Source organism: Dermacentor silvarum, chromosome 5 (genome assembly GCF_013339745.2).
Source record: "Dermacentor silvarum isolate Dsil-2018 chromosome 5, BIME_Dsil_1.4, whole genome shotgun sequence".
NCBI lineage: Eukaryota > Metazoa > Arthropoda > Arachnida > Ixodida > Ixodidae > Dermacentor > Dermacentor silvarum.
The window spans coordinates 7085651-7107853 of record NC_051158.1 but is presented as its reverse complement, the minus strand read 5'-3'; the positions used below and the strand labels follow the sequence as shown (position 1 = coordinate 7107853).

Below are 22203 nucleotides of genomic sequence, written 5' to 3'. Positions count from 1 at the left end.
CCGACCCGTTTCAGGTAAAGATTAGGTTTGCAGCTGCTTCGAAAGGGGTTGACGTCATTCAACACCCTCGTGTGAAGTGTAAAACGTATACTGCATGCTAATGACGTCTGCGAATGATGCGAAGCACGTTCCTTCTCCCGCGTGTTTCCCGGTAAAGATTATGGTTGCGTAAGCCATTCCGAGTGTAAAAGTGCCCAACATCGTTGAAATCACGTAGTGACGTCACCACGGTCTAGCAACTCATTCAGTTCGTTCCAGGCTACCATGGGTAGACCACGGAAAGTAAAGACGCCAGAAGGATAGCGTGAATATAATGTCATTGTGAAGTAATAAAGGGTGTGGTTAAGTACATTTCACGTCTCTGGTTTCACTCTTTGTAGAGCCACGTGTGTGAATTCAAGTGACGTCACAATGGGTAATCGTTGTGGGTGTCGTTTACGGCTGCGCTGTCCAATCACCTTCACAGCGTGGATTGGTAGCCACAGTGTTTTTTTCTTTTCACATTTTAGGATGACGTGATTCGTTTTGAGCGTGCTATCGAAACCAGCGATCTGCTGCGTTCTAAGCATCTAGTCCGTCAGCAGCTTCTTACACAGGGCCGATTGAATCTCCTGCCTATCGCCGTTCTGGTGGCTCGTTAACTTGACAACTCGGTCACGCTTTCTGCAAGCTACTGGGTCTTATCGACTGCTGCTACTTACTGCCACCGCCACAGGCGTCGCTTCTGTGCCTGCGTTCGAGATACATAAGTTCCCTCGCATTCGTCCGCCGGGCTTCTTGTGCGAGTGATCGGAGCCAGTGGTCTGCTGCGTTCCTAGAATCATCCATCTGCATTTCCTACACAGGTGAATGGAATATTTGTATTTTCTTGCTAGTTCGTATTAACCTGGTCGCTCTTGTCGATGTGGATGCTACCTTTCAATCCCTCACTGTGATTAAAAGAATCACGTTATCCTAAAAGGTGAAAGAAAATATTTATTGTGACGTTCTTCGGCGTCTGTCAAGCTGATCCCACGGCTATAACGCCTTTACCATCAAAATGATCGGTGAAATGATGAAATGATCACTTTGCTGATATTAAGGCGTCTATCGAAACGAAAGCACCTGCTTTTGGAGACGCGTTGTAACCTGGCAAGGTCGCAGTGATCAGGGCTGGCTATTCTGGACATCAACGAATTCCGCCATATTGTCAACTCTGACTGGACCACAGGTCGGCTACGGCGTTTCTGATTGGCTCAAAATGTCGTCATTACAGAATTTGACAATACGACGATATTTGACGATGTCAAGACTAGCAACCCAGGTGTAATCGCGACAGTGTATTGTTGCGAGCTGAGAATGATGACGTAAATAAAGCCGCGAATTTCATGAGCACGGCACTCGAAGCAACCAAGTCGGGAAAAGCAACATTCTTGCAGCTGACAACAAGCGGCTCTAAGAAAATAGTTGACACGTTCGCCAACTGAAACGATACTCCCGCCTAAACAAAATAAATATAGGGATTGTGGCTGTGACACAAAGGGGACACTGCATGAAGATTGTCGAGATTCTCTGCGATAAAGTTGGTTGCTGTGTTAAACTTTGTGATATTGACACCAAGTTTTCAAAGAATGATCTCGAGGCTCTGGAGTACACGGTTTCACTGGAGCACGTGAAATTCTTATTCACGCTCATGAGCTTCTACCATCCGACAGCAAGCGGCTCTTCTCAAAGGCACGTGCCCTAAAGAAGCAAAAAGAATGGGGCTTTTCTGTGAACTGATAACGGTATTATCAAAGCAAGAAAAGCACTGTATGGCTGTGTCTACCGAATAGCTTGTGACGATGACCAAAGTGTATTCAGCGCTTAAGCAGGCGTGAACCGAACTGTCGAAAAAGTGTGGCTTATATTCTTCCTATAGTGACTTGAATATTTCTTCGTACATTGGTGTTTTTTTTTCCTATAGATTTTAATGCTCGTAGTCTTTGGAAGAATCGCGACAAGATTTCTGCTTTATTGGCTTCCCTTAATCATTAGTTCTCGATTAGTTAATACTGCTGTACCGGTAGCAGACCGGACGGTTGTTCGGTAGACCACCCTTAATTTTTTTCTCTCTCTCTCTCTGTATTAGTTGCTGCTCTGAAACATAATCACTCGGTGACGTTGACTTTGGATTCCTTAGCGATACCACTGAACATTACCATCGTACCGTCGGTCCTTATGGTGGTTCATTTATATTTGCTCTGAACAATATTCGTCACTTGATACTTCCAGCCTAAGCTAACGTAACATAAGCTTGGATACATAGCACCTGGATTTTGAGCTACTGGCTTAAATAGTTAACTGTACCAACACGTTGTGATGATCATGGATCATCCAATAATTCTTCATACCCTCCCGAACTTTGATGACGTTAGCCACGCCGGCTTGATCAAAACCGATGCCACCGATCACTTTCCCGTGTTCTTTTATTTTGAAAGGCGCCTCACTCATAACAGTGCACACGTGATATATGTTTCTTTAATTCTGGTAAATACTGTCAGCTCATTTCTGGAGCCGATTGACGATAAATATATATGCTGTCAATGATCCAGAAAAGGCATTAATCAAGTTGTACGACGTTAGCCAGCTGTCCCTTGCTAGTACCAATTGCCAAAATTTTGTCACTGAGTAGGATACTGTCACATTCCTTGGTGTGCGCTATTAAATGCGCATGGCCACACAAAGCTTTCAACAAAGTAGCGTGTTCTGTCTATCGCCTCTCACCGGATTTGCCCATTTTATATAGACAAGCACAGTGTGTACAACGCGCGCTGAAGAACAGGTCCGGAAATTATTTCACCACTGCACTCTGCCGAAAACAGCTGAAATTGCAAAGCAAACGCCGCACACCCTTCACAAGGGAGCCGCGCTCTCAGCCGAAAAATCGAGGTCAGACGTACAGTCGTGAGCAAAAGTTTGGGGACCAGAGTTTGTCACTAAATGTTTTTACTTTTTTTTTCTTCGCATCCTAGCTGCGTAAACGCTGAAATCTTGTAGTGCTGCCTAAGTGCGCCAGTTTGACCAGCGTCATCAACTAAGGATAATTCACGTTGCGCGGCTGTGCTAGAAGAATTTATTTTTTAGCTGATGCCGCGGTCTTTATTCTTTATTCAAGAATTACCCCGCATTGCCCGAAGGCATTATAGCAGGGGGGTTACAGGAGGGGAAAAAACATCTTCATTCGTACAGCACACTTGCTCTTCACACAACTGATTTCACTGCATGCACAATAGTTTTGACAAAAAAAAAAGGGAATCCGCAAGCAAGTTCGCCCTGGCACGGTACTCGCGGCACTTCAAACTTATGAGAGCGACTGTACATGTGCGCCTACGGAATTCGCATTGCTGAAACATCACTCACCGCGACACGTCACTTCGAGAATTATTCAAGCTGCCGACAGTTGTTTGTTTCATCTGTTGTTGCACTAGACGATTTAAACCTTAGAGAAATAATAGAACCTACAGAGCGAATGTTTTACACCATATCGTAGCGAGAAAGGCGTACTTCCGTCTCGTCTGCTTGTTCCCACGTCGTGCACAGAAAACGAAACTATCTCTAAGCGTGCGCGCACCGACGGATCCACTTCAGTGTAGTGCAGAAGCAGCCAGACAAGAACGCATGGGGTTCTTGTGCACAGCGCGCAAAATGGTGCCCAGTGCGAAGTGAGACAAACGCAACAGCTCGCGCCCGTTCGATTTATATGTTTCCTGCCTTACAACTAATCGCGCTCAAAGCTGATGAAACGAGGGAGCGCTGTGCTACGCCTGAAATCAGCCCTGCTGAAAAACTCTCGTGAGCGCTATGGTTGCCGTAGTTTTGAACATGAGGTAATGCACCGGAGCAGTTCGGGTTTACACCCCCTGTATGCTCGTATACCTGTGGTTCGCTCCCTGCTGAAACTGCTCAAACTGTGACCCGGCACGTCCAAACTGCCGGGAAAACAAATTCTTAAAGAAATACGTTGGAATGTCGCACGTATTTCATACCTCGTCACACGACCTAAAAACATGATTGGGCGGAACCACGAAAACCTTGACGAGCAGCACAAAAAATACGGACAAAGACACAAGTACAGAGGATGGGTGCAAACTTCCAACTGTATTCTAGAAGCCGTTACAGACGATTATAAATGCACATAAACACGTGCCACACGATTTTCCACAGGATATCAGTTTCGCAGGATATCAGGATATCAGAAGAGTTTGATAACTTGGAACTATGTTCGGCAAAAACGATACTCTGTGGAAACTTGTGTGGCACGTTCTGATGTTGTGCATTTAAAAGCATCTGTAACGGCTTCTGGAATACACTTGGAAGTTTGCACCCGCCCTGTGTACTTGTCTTCTTGCTCGTCAATGTTTTCTGCCATGCACCAACTCGCTCAAACAAAAGCTTTATTGGAACCGTGAAGTGTACTTCGTGTTCATGGCTTCTTGCAAGGTGTCCAGATGGGGTGGTCTTGCAATTAATCGAAAGAAAAAGGCCACAGGCAGGAAAAGCCATTCCAAGCAGTTTATTGCATGTGCAACCGAAGTGGTGTACAAGATGCCGCTCTCATGCGGTGGGGTAAAAATGTCGAACGGGCCGATGCCTCAACGACAGACTATGGGCAAGCACGCTAGTTCCCGGAAGGCACTGTGTGGCGGTGCGAATTTATTAGCCCACACCAAGGATATTGAGTTTATCTGGCCCTTGCACCAATAAGATTCATATATAATCATCTCTGCATCCTGTTATTCGATATAACTTCGGTGATTGGAATAATCAGCAAGGAAAAGATGCAAAGAGAAATTTTGCAAACATGTATGATAAAAAATATTTTTACTCGTGAATCAGTGTGCCTTCAGTGCACTTGACGGACAAAGCACGTTATCTGAACAGGTGCAAATTAATAATTAAAAAAAAACTGTCGTGACATTCTACGTGTCTTTCAGGGTGACGTACACCACGCTTATTGCGCCTTAACTGTCAAAATGATCGTTGATAGGACGTGAAAGCTGTTTTTAACCTATCGTACTTAAGGTGGCGGTCCCACTCCGGCGGCACGAGCCCCCCGTTTTCAATACTTTTGGAGCAACCATGGCGGCTCCTCTACGTAGGATGTAAAGTTAGCGTATATATAATAAAAAAGCTTAATTCGTGTAGATTCCAAACATATATAATATCAAGAAATAAATGTTCAAGAACAAGCATGAGATGCATGGTTTTTGCGAACTGTCTCAGTTGTGACCATATTTAGAAGAAACTACCGCATTTACTGCATTGCGGCTGGCTCTGTGGCTTTAGGACATATTTAACTATTTCCTAGACGCAGCAAAATGTTGAATTTTTACTTTTTGGATAATTTGCTTTTGAAGATTGCCAAATATCGCAATATTCTGTTTTAAACAGCCCGGAAACTACACGCTCAAGGAAGCTTGAGCGTGTAGTTGGCGTGTAATTTTTGATAAATTAGAGTTTAATGAATTTCCATTTAGGACGCAAAATTTCATTCATGTACATTTATTTCTAGATCATATGAATAAATTTCTTTATGTGATATATAGTTGGAATCTACAAGAATTAAGCTTTTTTATGGTATATACGACAACTTTATATCCTAAGTAGAAGAACCGCCACGGTTGCTCCAAAAGTACTGAAAACGGGTGGCTCGTGCCGCCGGAGTGGGACCGCCACCTTAACCAGTGCTCAGCTCACCTTGAGCGCATGCGCGCGTTTCCCAGTGTATTCGTGCCCTTGTTGCTGCTTAAGAAGGCCACAGGAGCGCGAAATAAAACATATACACAAGGAAAGAGACACGGGGACAAGCGCTAACTTCTAACTATTGGCTTTTGTAATTATTAGAGGAAAAGTCGTGACATGACAATAAAGAAAAAAAAAAACCCCGCAAATTCAGAAAACAAAACTATACAGAAACCAAAACCACGATACCATCTATGTACGCATGCCTGTGCTTTCTAAAAAGACTAATTATTTTTCGGACAATACAACCGAAGGCCTACTAACGCAATTATTTTCCCGCGCCATGCGCACGCAACCTCAGTGATAGTGCGAGTACATTCTGAATTTGCTGTTTATTTTTCGTTTTTTTTTTGTCACGTCACGACTTCCCCTCTGTGTATATAAATCCGGCCAATAAACAAGAGCCGATAGTTGAAAGTTAGCTCTTGTCCCAGTGTCTCTTTCTTTAGTTCGCGCTGCTAGTGGTCGCGCTGCTATGCCTTTGATGCAGAACCAACTTGCCCAATCTTTCACCTGCTTAGGAAGAGTTTCAATAAAGTCACAGCTGCTAGCGAGCGTCTGTCTTACCTTCCTTGCCTCGTATTTTTACTACAAATTACCCGCTCGGCGCAATCTTCAATATACACCACTATCAACCCAACAGTCCACCGTCGTAAGTTGTAGGAAGGTCTTAATGGCTGCGCTTTAGTTTCGAGTGCGCAACCAAAGAGTGCGTCATTATGATCTCTGAGGCCATGTGCTGAGCTCGTAAAAAACAGCGCAGCATCAGCGCTCCGTGCCTCCTCGCTCCGAAAACGTAGTTCACGATAGACGTTGTCCTCTACTGTGACGTCACGGAAATGAACAAATGTAACTGGCTGGCACATCTATACTTGTACAGTCGAACCCGGTTATAACGAATCTGAAGGGGTTCACAAAAAAAGTTCGATATATAAGATAAAACCTTTACAGCTGGATTTTACAGCTGTTCCATATACACAGTAATTCGTTATATGTCGATTCGATATATCCGGATATACCCGGGTAAACAAATTCGCTTTGAGTTGGACAGTGGTGAACTTGCCACAACTCTTAGGTTCTCTCCAACCGACTTGCATAGATCTCAGTGTGGAGTGCTTCAGCGCTCAGTATAGAAATGAAGCCGTGGGGCCGGCCCTAGGTTGAAGAAAACATTTTAAAATTTTTGTCTCATATATTTCTCGTTGTTTTTTTAGTGTGCCATCAATGTCTGTGCCACCTGACGACCCCGAGTGGGTTCTCCTCAACGTGGGCGGGAAGTACTTCACCACCACCAGGTGATCATTCTTTAGGTGAAACACGCCATAGGGATAACGGTGACCCTTTACCGGGAAATTGTGTATGTGGTCGAGGCTGAGGTGATGTCTGGATGCGTAGATATGTTTACCCTCTGTATCAGTTAGTCGCTTAACGACGGCAGGGAATGGGGGAGGGGACTGAAGGCTGCAACAGTTACTATAACCTTTATTGTCTTTTATACGCAACAATTAAAATTGGTGCAGTACATGCCGGGAAAGAAATGATCTCTCAGTTCCCATCTAATTTAGGCAGGAGCTTCCGAGCTAAAGCCTCCTCTTTTAAACTAGCTGCTGTTTTCTCCCAGGACCACGCTCGCCACTGCGGAGTCCCATTCCAAGCTAGCCGGAATCTTTTCCGAAGAACCACCCTCAGATGCCCTCGCAGTCAAGCGAGACGCGCAAGGCGCCTACATGTTCGACCGCGACCCGGTCTACTTCAAGCCGCTGCTCAATTACCTCCGCTACAAGAAGCTCGTGCTCGACAAAGGGGTGTCGGCAGCAGGCACGTTCATTCTTTCCGAACCCCGCCGCGTTAGCCTAGCGGCTATGACGTGTAGAGGTCAACACACTTGTCCAGGACGCACTCCCGAGGGCCAAAGCAGCCACCAAAGCTTAAGCCGACCAGCAGGTCGAGAGGAATCAATGGAAACTGTAAATGTAGCCACGCAACCTCACACGCAGCCGATATGGTGGCACATGTCAACTTAAGATTCGCCAGCGTAGTCCTGAGAACGTGGTTAGTGTGTTCTGTAGAGGAGTGTGTTCTGTAGAGGAGTGTGTTCTGTAGAGGAGTGTGTTCTGTAGAGGAGTGTGTTCTGTAGAGGAGTGTGTTCTGTAGAGGAGTGTGTTCTGTAGAGGAGTGTGTTCTGTAGAGGAGTGTGTTCTGTAGAGGAGTGTGTTCTGTAGAGGAGTGTGTTCTGTAGAGGAGTGTGTTCTAGAGGTCGCGGGTTCAATCCCTGTAACGGGGTACTCCTGAAGGGGAGGAATGCGAAAGTGCTCGTGTACTGTGCATTGGAGCACGTTAAAGAAACGTCAGAGGGGCGGGGTGGGGGGGGGGGGGGGACAATTACTGCGGCGTCCCCCTCCAATACTACCGCTGTGCCTCATAATCGGATCGCGGTTATGACACGTAAAACCCCAGAATTTAATTATTCTTATTCATTCCAGCCGAGATACCACGTGGATGCCATGTGGACACCCAATTTTATCCGTTTGGATAAGAGGGCATTGGTCTACGCAGACCATGAAAACCATCAGTTATTACTTTGCAGGAGCCGCATAGAAATAAAGCGTGCATTCTAGACAAGTTAAAGATGCAATGCACAAAAAAAAAAGAAAAGAAAAATCAGTCCCACCCGCCGTGGTGGCTCAGTCAGCTAAGGCGTTGCGCTGATGAGTACGAGATCGCGGGATCGGATCCCGGCCGCGGCGGCCGCATTTCGTTGGAGTCGAAAGGCAAAAACGCCCGTGTGCTTGCGTTATAGTGCACGTTAAAGAGCCCCAGGTGGTCAGAATTAATCCGGAGCCCTCCACCACGGCGTGCCTCATAATCAGAAGTGGTTTTGGCGCGTAAAACCCCAGAAAGAACCAAATCAATCCCAGGAGATAGAATCTGCTGAAAACAGAAATTGCTGTACAAAAGAGCCAGCGCAAATAGATTGAGGTAAAATGCGTGCGTATAGCACGAAATATAAGCAGCAATGCGAACGAGCCTCTACTGTCCTTACGGAATTAAACGCATTAATTTAGGGCTAACTAACACTAGTTCGTATTCGTTTCCATCGTCTTCAGTTTGGGTGATTATCGGTGTAATTTTAACTCGCACCCTTAGGTCAGAACCTACATCATCGTTAGTGACCAGTGTGGGCGTAATCGCGGAAAAACATCTTACGCTCGAAAGATAAAATTCCAGCCAGTCCTGTCGTTGCATTAGCGAAAGGGGCCGGCGAATGGAAAATAACGCTTACCAACGAAAAGATTTACCAATACGGGCCCAGATTTGCAGCGGCGTAACATCGCATTCGCGAGTAAAAACGCGTGTGGTATAGTTCTATACCTCAAGGCTTTCTTGTCGCGTTTCATTCCGTGAAAAGACTTCTATCATATCAAAATTGTAGCAACTGGATTATTGATAAAGCTTGTTTTAGAAGAATATGTTTTTATTTCAGGTGTTCTGGAAGAAGCAAAGTACTTTGGCATTGAAAGTTTAGTCCCCGACCTCGAAGCCATGAGCCAGGTAATGTGCCTGCGGTTTTGCGCGTTCTTGTTGTTCGCAGGGCCGTTCTTGTTGTTCGCAGGGCTCCATTAATTCTGCATCGATCATCTTTCCTTTTGTTGTTGTTTTTGCTCTCACACTTCTGACATTCGTTCCTCGTCGTCGGCCGTCGATCCATGTCGCACTTATCGTGGGTACGTGTGGCACGTGTTAACGGAATCAACATCTACGACTCGCAGAAGGAAGAGACGGAGCCCAACAGAAACGTCGCCGAGCCCGGTTTCGTCTTGAACCGCTACCGCCCACTGACTCGGGATGACGTCGTCCACGCCCTTACGAGAATGCCCATTGCCGATCTTCGTTTCCAGGTATGTCTGCTTTTGAAAGTCATACGCACCCAAGGGTCGAACAGCAGTCAAACGATAAAAATGTCTTGTTCGATGAGTATTTATCAACGTCATTGATTCGTCAACACTCCAGGCAACTGCGCTGCCCCAGCAACAGAGGTTACGCAAAGTGCATTGTTACGCTCAACAGCAGACGCAGTTGACTATAATTCCGTAGCTCAACGGTGCTAGGAGAAAATGAGTTTTGAGAAAGCTTTGTCTTTGCAAGGTACGCGCGTTATAAGGGGGCTAAGATTTAGCCGTTGACGACAATTTGGTGGAGCAGGCGAGTGTTTATCCAGTTTCAAACCTGATTTATGGCATTTTCGGGTTGTCGTTTCGGAGCGCTTCAAACGTAATCGTCTTTTTCGGGTGGTCGAAGAAGGGCGCTCCGACTGCATTCGGTTGGTTCGTTCAGACCGCTGAAATCCGATCTGGACCGCGCCGTGAAAAACGCCCACTGACGACGTCGGAGCAGTTGCGAGTTCATGGCCAGTTTTCGGTCTCGCGAGCAGTACGCACCTTCCGTCAGCACGCTTTCGCCGGTGTCAGCTCGGCCGTTTAAGCAGTTTCGTAATTGCGCTGTCGCGCTTGGTGTGCTTCACGTTGACGATGGCGAAGCAGCACAGTTTGAATTAAAGCGAATAGCTTTCTTTGGCCTTTTCGGCCATTCTCGTCGTCCGGAATACGGTGGTGGTATATAGCTCGTTCGTTTTGTTCGTTCGTTGATGCTATTGCATTGATAACTGTCGTCGCTCCCACCGTACATACAAATCGTGTGGACACCGGGGCATGAGTCCTTACGCGCAAATCAGCCGACACACGCCTACGCCCGAGCGCACGCACACCGGGAGCCACGAGAGGGCCCCGCCGAGCAGTTCCATCCCGAGCCCATACCATTAACCTATACGCACACCTTACAACACTATTGCCTCTCGCGAAGAACGCTACCGCCGCCTCACAATGCTCTGACGCGAGAGGAAGCCGTAGTACGACAAAAAACTCCGAACACGCATATAACCATATTTGAGTGTCTACCGCACCATGCAGCCTGCGCTGTATTGCTATAAATGCCCACACTGCGATCAATGCGCAACGCTTTACAACATGGTATGGACTTGCGCAAGCACACTGCAGCTCACACCCGTAACACACCCCACCACACGGCAATGGGAGGCAGCGCTGTCCAGCTCCGACTCGACGGACCAGCTCAACCTGGTCAGCCGAGCGAGAAGGGCAGTTAAGGCCGCTGGACTGAGGGGACCACCCACTGCTGAGCGGGAGACACGACCTACGCTCGTGTGCTCTTTTGTATGACGTTTATTCTCTCTCTCTCTCTCTCTCTCTCTCGATGGTATCTGCATAATTTTATTTGTTTATTTAAACCAAAGGCCACAGGGTACAAGCATGAAGGGAAATAACATACCTAGCATCATGCAATAACAACAACAGAGAGATAAGGAGTGGCAGGGCGGGAAACCATGGTCTCGCCTGGTCGGCTACCCGCACACAACCGCTGTCAAAACGCTGGCTACGTGACGAACGGCTAGACGACGTTGTCGACACTGCTAGGGGAGAGGCGGGTGAGAGCCCAGAGATAGTGGCTAGAATGCCACTGTACCAGAGAATCGGCGGCAGAGGCCAGCAGGGCTGCGCGCATGCGCCGCAGTGGGAGAGCGGGCACGCACACGCACAGTCTCGATACCCTCCTCGCCCATCACTCCCCTTCCATTGGGAAGTCGCGTTTGCTCTTCGCCATGCGTTCGCTCCCCGTGAAAACGCGCATCCCTCGCCCTCGCGCGCTTTCACTCGCACATACAGCATACGACCAATGAGTTTTTTTCTATTGCCGGACGCGATGGTCGAAAGGTGAGCCCTTAATAAAACAGCTTCGCTGTAAAAAAGCGGAGTGTGGCGATGACAGCTATGAGATGGCGCCAGAGTAGTGCGTGTCGTGTGGGAGGTCTGTTTGCTTCCCGAGTCAGAGATGGCGACACGCTGAAAGAATTTAGCTGGATGACGACACATTACTCTCTCTCTCTCTCTCTCGCTATATATATATATATATATATATATATATATATATATAAATTGCTGTGGTTTAACTTTGCCTAACCCTGGTTGATAGCGACCGCTTTACTGCCCTGGCAAGGCCCATTGTCGATCTGTGGCCAAGGTGTGGTTTCGCAGTGATATAGACATGTTTGCAATGAATACAATGTTTATTCATCATTTTTATGCCTATGAGGACACTGCAGTGATCAGTAAAGTAGTGAGACTTGGTTGCAACTCGCAGCAGGGCCCAACTCTACTCGGGCAACGGCGGCAATGTCTCCTTTCAGGGCTCCGTAAAGGCCTAAATATAGTCAGACGTAGGGTGAACGCACGCACACGTTATGTCACGTTGGCGAGAACAACAGCGACTATAATTCGACCGATGGTTCGACGTAGTAGCGCCGCCAACGTGACCGGACGCGCGGCCAATGCACTCTGACGCGCCCGGCGTCTGATGACGCTCTCCCGCGTGCCGATAACGTCGGACTATAAACGAGCCTTAACGCTCTCTTGTGGTTGGACCTCTAGCTCTCAAGGTGAAAAATGTTGAATCGCCGAAGGCTGCCCGAGGTAGCGTAATGAAGCCTTCGCTTGAAAAGTCCGGTGCAACTTTAGAAGGCAGCGGCATTTGCCCTTGAAAGGCGGATGCACACGAGCCTCCACCAATGGGCGCGCACTCTAGACTGACGTCATGAGCAGGAAGGCCAGTGACCACGTCGACGAAGAACCTGGCAGCCTGCCCATAGAATTGGGCCGAGTCGCGTCAGCGGGACTATTTGTTTTTTTAGTCGCGGAGGCAATCGGCTGCCGCGCTTCGGTCATCTGGCTTGTTAGGATTTATGAGCTCAGATATGCATCGTGAAATCGCGGCGACATTCTTAAAGAGGTGAAGAAGTACTTACGTATATTTGGATTTAACTTTTTTTTTTTTTGCCTGAAGTAATAGTCCTGCATCTCGTAAGCGTAAAAAAAAAAATATACTGGCAAGAAATGCTGCCCTCTGGCTGCACAAGGGCACACGTTTGCTGTAGTTATTTTTACGTATTTGTCGTTGAAACATTTCTTAGCACATTAACAATACATCTTTAGCGGATCTTTTATAGGCATTGGTTAATGTGCTAGCGCGATCTTCTTGACACGTTTTTGCGTATTCAGTATGTCCTGCATACTAAAGCTGTATTTCTGTACACCTTATGCTCTCTCTAATTTTGCATACTTTAGTTTGTCCTTGTTTTTAATGATTTATGCACTTGTTTGCAGGGTGTCGCAGTGCCTATCTATTTTTGGGCACCGCTATATTTCTTTTATATCTTGGGCTCTGCTATATACCGCTATATTTTAATGAATTCTAGCTATGGATTGTGGCTATGAATCCCGACAAGTACCTAACTACGCGATTTCTACCAACACAGAAGGTGACGGAAAATTGAATAGGACTTGAATATTTCCTCGTGAGAAATGACAATACTGCCCCCGTGCTGTGTTCGATAGTTAAACCTAATGAATCAATCGACAGTGTCCTACTCACGAACGCAGGGCGCAGGCTTCACGGGCGCCAATCTCGCTGGCTTGGACCTGAACGGCGCCAACTTCAAGTGGGCCGAAATGAGCTTCTGCAACCTGTCCCACGCCAACGTCAGCCACTGCAACTTCGAGGGCGCAGACTTAAGAGGAGCCAACCTCGAGGTGTGACGATGGCTGCATTACATGGATTTCACTCTACGTGTGTATACAGTGCGCTGCACCAACGCCACCTATAGACAGCACAAGGCCTGTCCATTCCGATCCACGAGGTCATGCGTACCTGGCCCGAAATTTGCATTGCCTGGCGTGACGAAAGCGATGACGTCGAAATCACCGCGGCTTACATCGGTGGTAGCATCCCCATTACATTCTATGGCTGTCAGGTCAGATAGCGTGACGTCATGGATCGGAGTGAACTGGCCTTGTGCTATCTAGGTGGCGCTGGCTGCACTCGAACTTGAAATCCAGGACTGCTTAGAACATCGAAATTTCTAGTTGAAACCAAAAACAAATATCGCGTTGACATCTTGCACAATGCTGAGGACTCTGTGCGCACATTGGTTTCCCGCCACCATCGTGAATGGATATGAGTACCCGCGAAAGGCAGGACGCACGTAGTAAGTTTGCTAACCACGTGGGCTCTGCTATACATTTTTCACTGAGTTTGTTGCGGTATTCATGACATACGCACAGCGTGTTCACCGCATAACGTGGCCCTGCAAACGCAGGCTTGGTCCCCCAAACGGGATAGGTATTGAATAGCTTGGCGCGCTTCCGCGCTTGCGCAAAAAAAAAAAAAAGATGGCGTCCTATACTATATACTAAAAGGCGGATGCGGCGATGGGGAGTGGTCTTGGCTGCAGGAAGTGAAACTTTTTGTCCAGTATTACGTCATTTCTGATTCGATCGGAGCAAATTAGACGAAAAAGAGGGAAGCAGACAAAGAAGCGTGGCATGCTGCGATATTTTATGCAATGGTGTAGCTACCCAGCGCGGTCATCCATAGCACGGCCGAAGTCGCCTCGCAAGCGCTGTAGTAAACAGGCGTAGCTGATATTCTTCTCGGAGGTGAAGATAGGAATACGAGATGAAAAGCTGATAGGTTAACAAGAGTAGCCGTCCAGTTGGCTACTCTGCACTGAGGGGAAGGGCAGAAAAGGGGAAGAGAAAAGGCGGTATAAAAATGTCTGCTCAAGCGCGACACTGACGACTACAGTCTTTCATCAAGACCGGATGTCCCGATTAAGAGGAAGGAGGAGGAGGAGGAGAGAAAGAGAAGGCAGGGATGTTAACCAGAAATGCGTCTGGTTGGCTACCCTACTCTGGGGGACGGGAAAGAGGGAATAGAAAGATGAGGAAGGATTACAGCTGTGCAGGTGTTGTAATGTAATGGTTTGCAGTGACGTCATCGTGGCTGCCATCTTGGGTTACGAAACCCGTCGAGAAGATGTGTAAACGAGGAATGTCGTAGCACGACAGGCCTGTCTTGCGCAAAACCACAATTCGTGTTGACAGCGATAGATTCTCCCGTGAAAAACTGTCACCAAGTCAAAAACAATACAAAACGTGTGCGCGATAATAGGGTGCACCGACTTCGTCATGGTCGCCATGTTCCGGTTACCTAGCATGGTGAGGAGCTGCATCGATGACGTAATGTGGCAACTCTCTATAGTCGCACGATGGATGCCAGAGGAAGGAAAACAAGTTGACGGCGTTGGATTGGGTGGTGCAATAAAAAATGAGGAAATTTGAAGGCATAAGACAACGAAGTCGGCTAACGCAAGATAGGAGTGCTTGGAGTTGTTGCTGAGTGAAGGCCTTCGTCCTGAAGCGGAGATAAATCAGCATGATGGCGATGGAAACGCAGGCTTGTTTCCTATGGTAAAATGCTTTTGCTGGTGCCAGGTGCCAACACCGAGGAAATACTTTGTGCAAAATGCTCGCAATTTGTTTTCTCTCTTCCCGCAGTGTGGGACATTTATTTCCTTTCTTGAGTACTCTACCTCTGTCTGTTAACGGCCATTGAACCTTGTCAGTTGATTACATAACGATGAGTAAACAAAGACGACAATGAACTCTTTAAGGGTCCTCTCGTTTATGCCTGCATTGCCCATTTTCCAGAAAGCTTTGCTTAACGGGGCAAAGTTGAAAAACGCCAACTTGTCGGGAGCCAACTTGAGGTTTTGCATCTTTGGACGAGAAGGCGATACCTCTACTAACATGGCTAACCTCGAAGGTAAGCCGCCTGCTTCGATGGGGATTGCTGCATTGCAAATTTCTTACAACTATTTTTATTGCGATAGCGATTATATGGACTCTAGGCGAATTTCCGTCGTCGTCGTCGTCATCATCATCATCCTCGTCGTCGCCGTGAGGTTCCGTGTAAAGTCCACGGGCGATAAAATCGTCGCCGCGCGCCGTACGCTGTATGTGTAAGTGAAAGCATGCGAAGGTGAGCTAGCAATCACGTCTAGCGCACACAGGGGCGGGAAGGAGGCGCAGCCTTCCAGTCGCGCACAACGCTATGGAATGAGGGTAGGGAGGGGGAGGGGGCCGCGCTTTACTGCGGCCGCGCAGGAAGGTTTCAGGGGTAGGGGGGGGGGGGGGGGGGGCGTTCTGCGCCGCGAGCGACCACCCACGCGGCTGCATCTTGAAAGTTATCTGCGGTGGGGGCACAGTCCGCCCTCCCTGCGTTTTCGCTGCTAAAGTCGCGTTGATGTGAGCGCCGGCACGACGTTCAATTGGTTCGCTACTGCTGCTGCGCTGACTCACTCCAGCGTTTTGACAGCCATTTTCTGTGGTCGTCGAATGAGAGGGGTTCATGTTTGCTTGTGCGCGCATGACACCATGCTTGTTAATTTAGTTAGTATACCTATGCTTACAAGTTTATACGGCCGATAAAGCTACTATCCTTACTTTGTATAGCTGTCCACCAATTTGCTATCGCAATCGATGCTTCGCCTTTCGGGTGAAACTGCGACTTTTTTTTGTACCTCGATATTGTCTAATTCCTCTCATTCAAATGTCCTTGGTATATTTTATTCCTACCGGCCTCGTACTGCTCAGTACGAGGTCGCTGGCGTGATTCTCAGCCACGCCGGCTTCATTTCGACGGAGAGAGAAATACAAACACGTTTGTGTATTTAGATTTACCTATACGTTAAAGAACGACAGGGGATGAAAATCAATCCGGAGCCTTTAATTACGGCGTCTATCATAGCACCATGATGCTTTAGAACGTCAAATTCAATGAAGGAACGTATTTCTCTCTATCTAATCTATTTATTAAATTTGTTTTTTTTTTCTTCCTGAACTCGACTATTTAGCTAGCAGTGTTGGAAATGATACTAAACAGGAGCATATATACAATTTGACTGTGTTGGTAAACACGCTGGTGCTATAGTGACGCGGACCTTAGACAGCGTCCTTGGTAAGCCAGGAATAACGCATAGAATAACGCATAACGTGTGACGATGCCTTCCTGAAGTTACCATTTCAAATTACAGTGACGTCAATGGATTGGACAGTCTCTGCTCGCGTCTAGTAATTTGTTTGCCAATAAAAAACCTGCGCATTTGCTCTTGAAAAGTAGGCCCTCTAAGGTTGCCGTATCTTTCGAGACACTGTTTGGCTCGTGGTTTTACTTAGTGAAGAACTCATCACGATCGGTTCTCGCCGCTCGTTCTCCCACGTACTCCGTGCGCTCGGCTGCTAGAAATTGCCGCATGCCTATCACGTTCTGTTGGGCCTATTTCCCATGAACCTTTCCTTTATACTTTAATGTGAAGCTGTGTTTGTCTATCCCCCCCCCCCCCTTCCTTATTTTGCATGATTGGCTGGTACCAGGCAAAATGCATACCAGCACCGGATATCACTCTCTGTGCGCTTGCCAGCTTAAAATTGCCGCTTGCCTATCACATTCTGTGGACATATTTTCCACGAGCCTTTCCTTTATAACTTAATGTGAAGCTGTGTTTGCCTATTCCCCCCCCCCCCCCCTCCTCTTTTTTTTTCATTTCATGATTGGTTCGTACCGGACGTAATGCATACCGGCACCTGATAACAATGCACACTGATGCGGCCCGAGGAGGCAGGTGATGTGCTATCGCCTTTAGTGTAAGCTGAAACGTGCGAGCGGTGATGGCGGCGACGCTCTCGAGCAAAAAGTGGAGTGTTTCGCCGTTATAGTAATGCTCACAACCCCGTTTTGCAGTGCAGTTTTCAATCTGCGACGCTTTCAACGGAGTAACTAATGCAACTAATCGCACGTTACCACAATACAACTTGTGGACCTCAAGTTTCGTCAGATAACGTACTTGTGCATCTTTGTGATTCCAGTATGCGACGTGCACTGTGCTTTGGTCGCGAGCTCCAGCGGTAGGCTGTGTTCGCATAAAGCGGTCACTCCGCTGGTTTGTCGAGAGATAGGTTCAGATCTGATCTACAACGCTGCTCCCATGTATTTTCAGTCATATATTGCGACATAAGAGTGTGAAACACAATTTTACATCGTATTGCTCGACGTATGCTTACATCGTTCCTGCATATATGCAATGCACTATATTTTTTTAAAGAATGCCTGCCCTGAGAGAAGTCACTCTTGCCTTCGCACACTGTAAATCAACTTACACCCTTCAGAGTGCTTTCTGTGTATCACTTACACCTTTACGCCCGTAAGGGCGTAAAGGTCGGAGGTATGGACAGGTTTGCATCGTTAGGGACCCTTAAGGGTGTAAATCGGTTTACAGTGTGGCGTTGCCTACTATGCATGAAACGGAGTATATGAATCTGTGATTGCTGTCGCCGATGCCTTTTTCCGCCGGCGGCGAAGTATAGCACATGGCCCGTTACAGAGAGAGAGAGAGAGAGAGAGTAAGCGAGAGAGGAAAGGCAGGGAGGTTAACCAGAAGTCAGTTTCCGGTTTGCTACCCTGCACTGGGGTGATGGATAAAGGGGTTGGAGAGAGTGCAAAGAGAGAGAGAGAGCGAAAAAAAAAACAGAAAAAAAAAACACAGGCGTAGGTAACAAAGGAGGCGTTCCAATCACAGACGTTCACACAGGCCAGTGGACTTCAGGAACCGCAGGAGCGCTTGCATAGCCCGTATACAAGAATACGTTATGGTCATGGCCTCCGAGAGTTGCGCGCGCGCCAGTCGGCACGCGAAATTCTCGGTCATGTTTTAGCGTTCACGTTACATTCAACATCACAAGATGGCGCCACCAGCTCGGTCAAGAACATCTGCGTCTCTTACGTTAAAACACTAATAACGGTAATGCGTCACATCGCAGCGGAACGTCAAACGCCCTGGGCGGCTTTCTGGCGATATAGAAATGTCCGCGTTAAGCGACTGACCCATTGAAACCGGCACCGCAGGGGCAACCCTGTTTCATGCCATGCTGGACGGCAGCGAGATGTACGGGGTCAACCTCAAGGGAGCGAATCTCAGGAGAACCAGCATGGTACGCTGCGACATGCGCCACGCATGCCTCGTAGACGTCAAGCTGTCGGTGAGTTTTACGCTTGACTCGGGTTGTACACATTTTAATAATCTACAATAGCCGTTGTATGAACAGTCCCGAGTCGTCTCGTAGGCCGTAAGTGCCTCCTAGCTACACACAGCCCTACACGCGAACAATCTCGCACCAGACGGCCTACTTTGCATAATAAAACGCTCCGTTTTACCGTTGTCATAACACCCCACATGGACTAGGTGTTTTAGTCTTTCTATTTACGGAACACAGGTTTACAGGAGGTCTATATGTAAAAAAACCTTGTTTGCAGCGCCGTCTTGTGGCGGATATATTTGAGCATAGGAAGCAGAGTATGGCGTCCGAGATCGGGGGCGCTTGGTGAGATCGCACGCACCGAGGGGTTTCGGAGGCCAGGCTAGAAGCATAGTTTCCGGCAAAAATTGCTAGAGTAACGTCTGACGCTAGTGTCTAACGGAGCTGTAAGAGTCCCAGTTCCGGCTGTGACCAGCATGTTAATGATGGGTTCAGCATGGATTTGCCTGAACGTCTTCCTTGTGGCTTGAAGCAACTTTGTGACCTTGCGCATTGATCATTTCGAGGAATATATTACACTACAATTGCAACAATCAATTCGCCAAGATTACGCCGATTATTACAACGAGCAGACGCTTGTCATTATGCGTTTAGCAAAAGAAAAAAAAGTGATTGCTTGGAGACTTATAAAATATTGAGAGTAATCAGTAACGCGCCACAAGAACGTGTTAATGCAGAAGCACGAAGATTTGAAAAAAAAATATTGATGTACGGACTCGTCGTTCCCGCGGCAGTTGAACAGAAGCAGGAGCAGGTTTCCCTTCGGTATTTCGTTAAGAAACTCCATGGCTTGAGGAATGTACAGTCGCCTTCGATATGGGCTGGAACATGGTGCCCATTGGTCGAATGGGTACCAATACTACACGGCGGCGCCGTCATAACAAATAAATATATGGAAGAACTAAACACCGTTGCAGTTTTTGGTACTAAATAAACCAATTTCAACGCGATAGCGTCAAGGGCCCCGTGTCGCAGAAAATTCGGTGTCGGCGTCAGCGGAGCTTTCCGTGAGCGAAAATTTCCGTATATGTTTAGGTATATGTATATGCCACGCCTTATTATATGACATTCGGTATATGCGGGTTATATTGCTGCACCATTCTATCACTAAAGTTGCTCATACCTTGTCTTACATTCGTGACAAAGTTATTCCTCGGAATTTTGAAAATGACTGCCCACGAACAAACGTCATGAAACAAAACTCCGACAGCGCATGGCTTTATGTTAGATCTTCTCATACTGAAATATTAAAAGGGCGAAACAATCAAAGAAAGCAGAAAATTATGTAATTATTTTGGCGCCGCTGTGCCTTGCCTCCGGGATCAGCCCACGCTAGAGGCCGTCTTTCTATCAGAAAGTGGCATATACCGCCAGCTTTTCCCGGTGAACATTACGGTTACATAAGCTGCAGTTGCCGGGAAGCGTGAGAAGCAGTCAGGGATCTTTGAATGCTATCGCGTTCCACTCTTAAAGGCGAAGCCTAAACGTCCTCCAACTTTTTCAATGTCAGCACCTTTCGTACAGTCTTGGAGTCTCTTTGATCACGGTCACCGCGTTGCAGCTAATATTGAACGTGACTGCACCTCTCTACCCGCTCCCTCTCTTGAGGCCCCTTGCATGGTTGACCTTTACAGGAGTGCGACTTGACCACCTGCCAACTGGAAGGCGTTCTCCTTGAATAGTGGTTGGCGACCTGCGTAGACGTGTTTCCGTGATCTCGGCCGAACAGGCGTCCGACACCACAATCGACCAAATGCAATCACTCCAGTATACGGCACCAGGAAATGACGTGCTTGCTTTCTTTTAAAAAATTTCACCCCTACGGTGTTCATTGTACGCGGGCAAAGTGAATAAACCTACGAATGTGTACCTTTTTCTCTTATCTCTGAATGCATTCTTTGTCGCGGTTGCCAGCGTGCCCTTACATGTAGGGACATTATAGATCTCGCTGCCAACCATAATGTCGAATTATGTTACGACGCAGTATACCGTGTAGTAATCACTGCATTCCGGTGGCAACTTTGTAGCAACACCCAGTGCCCCCAGTATCTTGGCTGCAACTTCGTTGCAATGACTATCCATTAAACGGCTGTGCTCGACTGGGAAGATATCTGTTGCAGGATGATTTATTATATTTTAGGCTACATACCGCTTCTGTCACCTTGAAGCATCCATTCTCTGGGATTGGCCAACGATGGGCGCACACCAATATTACCATACGCAGTGCGGAAGTTGTCTGTTCGGGCACAAACCCAGTGGCATTACCCACTTACCGTATAGACTCGTGTAAGGGCCACACTTTATTGCAGAATTTTGACAAGGCGCGGTCATTACACGGGACCGAACCTTTTAGTTCTATATATATATATATATATATATATATATATATATATATATATATATATATATATAAACTTGCATTATCAGGTTAACTTAGTCATCATGCCTGTCCACAGTGCTGAGACATGGTCTATCTACCACGCTACGCGAATGAGCGCTATATCATCTACTTTTCTTTTTGGATAAGTCCTATGATAGTAAGTTATAATTTGCGCTCACACTGACATTCTGAAATCTCCAGTCTGAACCATTCGTTAGGTCATATGTTCCTCCGGGATGACCGCTCAGCTGCCTCTCACTTGCCATAGCAGGCTACACTTCATGCATGCATTGTGTTGTGTCATGTTGTCTGAAGCCTGTTGTTTGCCATTTGTCTAACCAAAAAGAAAAATGTCGCGAATGCGTGCATTGAAATCTCGAATACGGCAGCCGTCATTGGCCGAGCGCATACCAGATGGCGCCACACTTCAACGCACCAGCTAAGGACAAAATGCGCAGAGTCTCCACCTGAATTGAATTGGATTCTGGGATTTGACGTGGTGAAACTATACGCTTTGATTATGGGGCACGTTGAAGTGGGGGACTCCGGAATAATTTTGACCACCAGGGTATCCTTTAACGTGCCAACAATGCACGAGACACGGGCGTTTTTGCATTTCGCCCCCATCGAAATGCAGCCACCGCGGCCTGGATTCGAACCCACGACCTCGTGCTTAGCAGCGCAACTCCATAGCTGCTAAGCTACCGTGGCGGGTGCAGTCACTAGCACAAGTTCATCAATGTGCGGCTGATGGGTGGCTGATTGATAAGTCAGTACTTCAATCAGAAAGAGAGACATACTCGTAGAACCATTATGAGAGAAAAGCTGAGAGGCTATCCTTGATTATACTTCATCTCAGTAGTTCCTTGCAGCACTGTGAAATTTCCTAGGTAAACTTGTCTGTGGCGCGAAATGCATTTTGTGAAAAGGGGACAGAATAGAGGAGACAGTGAAGCGCCAACTGTCTCCTCTCTTCTGTCCCCTTTTCACAAAATGCAT

At 47.3% G+C, this 22203-nt stretch overlaps 1 protein-coding gene across 2 annotated transcripts; it reads left to right on the top strand.

Annotated features, from left to right (window-relative positions):
- Positions 1-686: 686 nt before the first annotated feature.
- On the top strand, positions 687-20699 carry LOC119452735 (BTB/POZ domain-containing protein KCTD9). Of its 2 annotated transcripts, XM_037714689.2 has the most exons (9): positions 690-845; positions 6978-7058; positions 7385-7581; positions 9248-9315; positions 9534-9662; positions 13272-13421; positions 15381-15495; positions 18634-18767; positions 20459-20699. In XM_037714689.2, the coding sequence occupies exons 2-9, from the start codon at positions 6988-6990 to the stop codon at positions 20504-20506; spliced, it is 912 nt and encodes a 303-aa protein (XP_037570617.1). In that variant the 5' UTR covers positions 690-845; positions 6978-6987; the 3' UTR covers positions 20507-20699. The 2 variants fall into 2 exon arrangements, with proteins under 2 accessions (XP_049523033.1, XP_037570617.1); XM_049667076.1 differs by lacking the exon at positions 15381-15495 and having other exon boundaries at positions 687-845.
- The last annotated feature ends 1504 nt before the right edge of the window (positions 20700-22203 follow it).

Bases quoted from the DNA above. Each gene is read 5' to 3' on its own strand.
- LOC119452735 (XM_037714689.2), top strand. From the start codon at position 6,988: ATGTCTGTGCCACCTGACGACCCCGAGTGGGTTCTCCTCAACGTGGGC. The intron at 9,663-13,271 runs GTATGTCTGCTT...TCACGAACGCAG, and splicing joins TTGCCGATCTTCGTTTCCAG to GGCGCAGGCTTCACGGGCGC. The intron at 15,496-18,633 runs GTAAGCCGCCTG...CCGGCACCGCAG, and splicing joins TAACATGGCTAACCTCGAAG to GGGCAACCCTGTTTCATGCC.